General features: G+C 45.8%; 1 protein-coding gene across 1 annotated transcript in view; it reads left to right on the top strand.

Moving 5' to 3' along the window:
• The window catches only part of fbxl9 (F-box and leucine rich repeat protein), a 6,849-nt gene extending 1,866 nt beyond the window's left edge, over positions 1-4,983 (top strand). Inside the window, exons 4-11 of the mRNA XM_080504374.1 lie at positions 132-311; positions 775-1,080; positions 1,206-1,422; positions 2,371-2,528; positions 2,649-2,864; positions 3,102-3,314; positions 3,399-3,616; positions 3,773-4,983. Of these exons, the coding sequence (XP_080360500.1) occupies positions 132-311; positions 775-1,080; positions 1,206-1,422; positions 2,371-2,528; positions 2,649-2,864; positions 3,102-3,314; positions 3,399-3,616; positions 3,773-3,935 (1,671 nt within the window). The 3' untranslated portion in view covers positions 3,936-4,983. The remainder of the gene's footprint in view (positions 1-131; positions 312-774; positions 1,081-1,205; positions 1,423-2,370; positions 2,529-2,648; positions 2,865-3,101; positions 3,315-3,398; positions 3,617-3,772) is intronic.
• The last annotated feature ends 95 nt before the right edge of the window (positions 4,984-5,078 follow it).

The raw sequence follows: 5,078 nt of genomic DNA on the forward strand, positions 1-5,078 counted from the left end.
AGTCCATGGAGCAAAATTCCATAAATTTCCTGTGGTGAACTTTATAAAAAGGGATGAGCTTAATAGACACGCTTATTCTAGACGTTGCACCTTTCCCTGATGGTGTGTGATTATCTCCGCTGCCTCTGCAGGTGGGTCTGTGCCTGGGCCCTAACCTGGAGAGCTTGGCCCTGCCTGGCAGCAGCCTGACGGAGGCCTCTCTGCTGAGCCTCCTCCCTCGCCTCACGTCCCTGCGCAGGTTGAACCTCAGAGGCCTGGACAGCCTCTTCATGTCCGGAGCTTTCCTCTCCAGGGAGGAGCACAGGCAGCAGGTACTGTGCCGTGGTTAGCCCTCGTCAGGACCGCACCGAAAGTCTAATCCTCCAGCATGGATTGTTTTGCATGGATGTTTCTTACAGGCACTTTTGTTTTTCCAGTCAGAGCTGCAGACTAAACTTGCACTGAGGAAAAAAAAAAAAGAAGCCAATTCTGAAAGTCAAACAATAGTATGAACTGTTTGTTTTTTGCCTTGTTTTGAAGAATTTGAATGGAAACACCAGTAAATGTTGTACAGATGATCCTTTTCTTCCTCTTTGTTTTGGTCAAATGGTAACAGCCCTTTGTGTCATCACAATAAAGAATTGAAATACATGTGACTGATGAGGAACACAAGTGTCACATGATCTTATTTTATTACCTTTTTATGGTTTGTTTCCATGGTGTCATTGTTTTTTTCCCCCCCTTCTTTAGCAGACAGTCTCATTTCAGGCCAAACTTTCCGTCTTCTCCTTCCAGGTGGGATCTGCTCTGTGCGGCCTGGAGGAGCTCGACCTGTCCGACCTGCGCTACCTCTCCGACGTCACCTTCAACCGGCTGACTGGGTGCACTCCGCGCCTCCGCCGGCTCTCGCTGTCCGGCTGCCATATCGCTTTCGAGTTTGACCCCTACCGAGGCTGCCCGGTGGGGGCTGTGGAGGACTCCTCGGCACTGCTGTCGCTCAGAAACCTGAGAAGGTTCTTGACGGAGCACAAATCCACCCTGGTAGCTCTGGACCTCAGCAGAACATCCATCACCCCTGAGTCGCTGCGAAATATTGCACAGGTTAGGACATTGTCATGAGTTCACAAAGACAAAAGATAATTGGATAGTTTTATTTTTAGTATCTAGGAAATATGCCACAGATTTTTAAGTCTTTTTACAGTTTTGATATATTCCGATCAATGCAGGTTCAGGGTTTGATGTTGGAGGAATTGCTTCTACAAGGCTGTAAGGAGCTGACGGACTACTCAGTGGAGGTTTTGGTGAAGCAACAGCCGGGCCTGCACACACTGGACATCAGTGGCTGCACTTTGCTGACCAGCAGGTCTGTAGTGGCCATAACACGAGGCCTGAAATCACTGACGCACCTCTTCCTGTCCGGTGACTGGCGGATCACTGAAAAAGGTACCAGGGGTCATGTACTGTGATGTCTAATAACAATAGTTGTATGAATTTTGGTAAAATGTCTGGAGATCAGAGGAAACAAAACTGATGCAGGGCAGAATTAATGAAGTGGTCTTTAGATTTGTATTTTATTGTATTTATTTTTTACGATATGGATCAGTGTGTACACCTTTTGTGTCGCTCGTGACTGAGGGACACTGGGGCCAATCCCAGCTCACTATATGTAATGACATGTCAACCCTGGGCGGGTCACCAGTTCACCACTGAGAGACAGGCACACACACTTACAATTCAAAGTCTCCCAAACGCAATGTTTTTGCACCGAAGAGGGAAACCGGAGTACCAAAAGAGAACCCATGCATGTACAGGGAGAACATGCAAACTCCACACAGTGGAAGCAGGGATATCCTGTAGCACTGACCACTACACAACTCGGTATTTAAGCTGTAATAAAGATTCAAACTAAATGACCATCGTGGACAATATATCGGCTTTTATGTTAGTTTTCCTTACAGTGGTTTTGAATAGTTCCTAAAAGTTTTCACATATGTTCTATTAGATACACCATGATTGTTGCGCAGTTTTAATAACGTTATACAAGTTTCAATGTTTGGATATCGGAATGTAAATCCAATATAACACAAACTGTTATTGCTGAATTGTTGTTTTAATTTTAACAAGCAAGATTAAATGGCAAAAGAAACTGGAAACTATCACGGAGAAATAGATTTGAAATATCGAAGTAGCATTTTCTCTGGAGATTTGAGATTTTTACATACAACAGTGATTCACATCTGGACTCAGCGGCGACGTGTGTCCTTTGTGTCCTCAGCACCGCAGTTAAATTACAATTCTGAAATGTCAGTGATGTGCATCTTATTCAAGTTTTGTGTGTCCCTTGTGTTCCGTTGAGTTTTCCTCACAGCTACGGTTTCATGTTGTCCCCAGGCCTCGCTGACTTGCTCTCTGTGTCGTCTCTGACGACTCTGGATTTATCCGAGTGTCTCCACCTCAGTGGCACAGAGATCGTGAAAGGCCTGAAGGCGTCCAGCACGGCCAGAACACAACTGAAGACGCTCAAACTCAAGAGCTGCACCTACATTCGGGTCTGTCTTCTTCTACTGCTACATGATCCCCTCCTGAGATCTCTCCGATTCCTCCCCAGAAAACCCCCCCCAAAAAAACTAAATTAGCAGAACCTCTACATCCTCTCTCTCTCTCTGCAGGATCTGGCTGTTTTCTCCCTCACTCAGCTTCTTGGGGACAGTCTCCGCGAGCTGGATCTGACCTCCTGCGTCTATGTGAGCGACGTCTCTGTCCGCGCCGTCGCAACCTACCTGCAGAAGCTGGTGGTTCTGCGGCTCGGCTGGTGTAAAGAGGTGACGGACTGGGGTCTGCTGGGGATGGTGCACACGGACGAGTGTGAGCCCGACAAGGAGCTGGTAAGATGCTGATTTATCCTCGAGGCATTTCTGTGGAAATCTGCAATCATTTAACGATCACAATTTTCCTCATTCAGACACTTAGATGAGCATGAAAGTAGCAAAGTAAACAAAACTGCTATACATTGACGACACATAAACTACATAATAAAGTTTAAAATGCCATCAACGTTCCTGATTGTGGAACCTTGTAAGAAAACTCACAGAGGCACGTTAAGTTGAAGGTTGTCGTCACAGGGAGACAAAGGTCCCAAGTTCACCCGGACCTTCGGCAACATGGGCTTCTTTAAGCCTCCTCGCATGCCTTTTGAGGAGCGGCCCAAACTGGTGACCCAGAACGACCTGGAGCAGGTCGAACAACAGGCGGGAGCTTCCCTCCTCGCTCTCAGAGGGCTGCGGGAGCTGGACCTCACCGCCTGCGCCAAACTCACCAACGGCAGCATCACACAGGTGGGAAGCGGAGGAGGGGAGGGCAGCAAGTAATCCACGGCCGAGCGGAGATGGAAAACACTGAGGATTCTCCTCTCCCCGCAGGTGGTGCGTTACCCGGATCTCCACCATCTGTCGCTGTCCATGTTGCCAGAGATCACCGACACTAGTCTGGTGTCGGTGGCCTGGCACTGCCGCAGCCTCACAAGCCTGGCACTCAGCCACTGCCCGGGTATCACCGACCGAGGAATAGCGCAGGCTGTGGAGTACCTGCAGAGACTGCAGCATCTCTACCTCTCTGGTTGTGACAATATCACTGACAAGTGAGAAACACACACACACACACACACACACACACACACACACACACACACACACACACACACACACACACACACACACACACACACACACGTCCACAGCCTGCTGTGTGTATAATCCTGATGAGGTTGTGACTCTTAACCCCCCCTGCCCCACAGATCCTTATTCCTCCTGGTGCAGCACTGCAAGCGTCTTAAGACGCTCGACATCTCAAGGTGCAAAAACATCTCGCCAACAACAGTGGACCTCCTCCAATCACAGCTGCCCTTCCTGGAAAACATCCACAGCAAATTCTGCAACGGGACTGATCTCTCGCTCTGAATGTCCTGGAGATGACTTCTGGACCTTTTTCATAACCGAGACCTGCTGGCCAAAGCCCACTCTGTGAGTCGAGCTTTCTGGACAATTCGTTTTGCACTTGAACTGAAGGGAGCGTCGAGGGGCTGTATGGCGATAAAGGGAGCCACCCTTTAAATATTAACCACCTTTTCTGTGATTTGTGAAAAGGATTATGCTTCTGTATGGGGAAGAGTTCATCAGAGGGTTTGAAAGTATTGTTTATGTGGTGTATCACCATTGAGATACAGAGTCTGTACGACTCATATGACTCATATGAAGTACGACTCATATGAAGGAGTACAAATATTACTTGTGAAATATTTAGATTATTTTGTTGTTCACAAGGCAGAGAATCTGTTTGTAATAGCATGGTGCTCTTTTTTTTGTAATTAAAAAGTACTCGCATAGTGTAAGGTTAAGCTCAGCTGTTGGCTCAGAAGTTAAATCTTTAAAGTTTGTGTAGAAACTTTAATGTGTATTACAGCAATTCTGAATTGATGAAATGTAACTGATGTAAATCTATTGGTTGAATAGCTAAAGACAGGATAGAAAATTACTTCCGCAGGGTTCTCTAACTTTGTAATTTCACAAGAAGTTCTGAGCAGTTGTTCTATCCGCTAATCGCAAATCTGTGCGACCCCCAGTGGACAAATTGAAAATAGCAGATACTTTTATTGAAAAATTTCAGTTAATGTCGTTTTTGGGGGGGGGGTTCTGTTATGACATTCTTTTGTCAGATCTAATCGAGCCGGCTTTGGCTTGCGGGCTGTATGTTTGACACCCCTGCTGTTTTCAAAGAACTTAATGCTTTTAGTTTTTAATTATTTTGGAATTGAAACTAATTAACAAATGAGGTAGCCTCAAACCTGTACAGAAAGCAGTTATTATTGGATACTAATAGTGTGATGGTATATCTCTCGTGTCTAATCACACAAACTATCCTTTTATATCGTAAGGACATTGTTAAAATTATGTGGTCGAACTATTTGATGCACAATGTCAGGAGAAATATAGCCTGTGAGAAGTCAAGTATAACGTATGTGGCTTTTATAAAATAAAGTTTGCTAAAAAGAAACACACTTTTGCTTTTTTTTTTTCAGGATCAAATGGTTTATTCTTGTGAGG

This window comes from Blennius ocellaris (genome assembly GCF_963422515.1).
Source record: "Blennius ocellaris genome assembly, chromosome: 11".
Lineage (NCBI taxonomy): Eukaryota > Metazoa > Chordata > Actinopteri > Blenniiformes > Blenniidae > Blennius > Blennius ocellaris.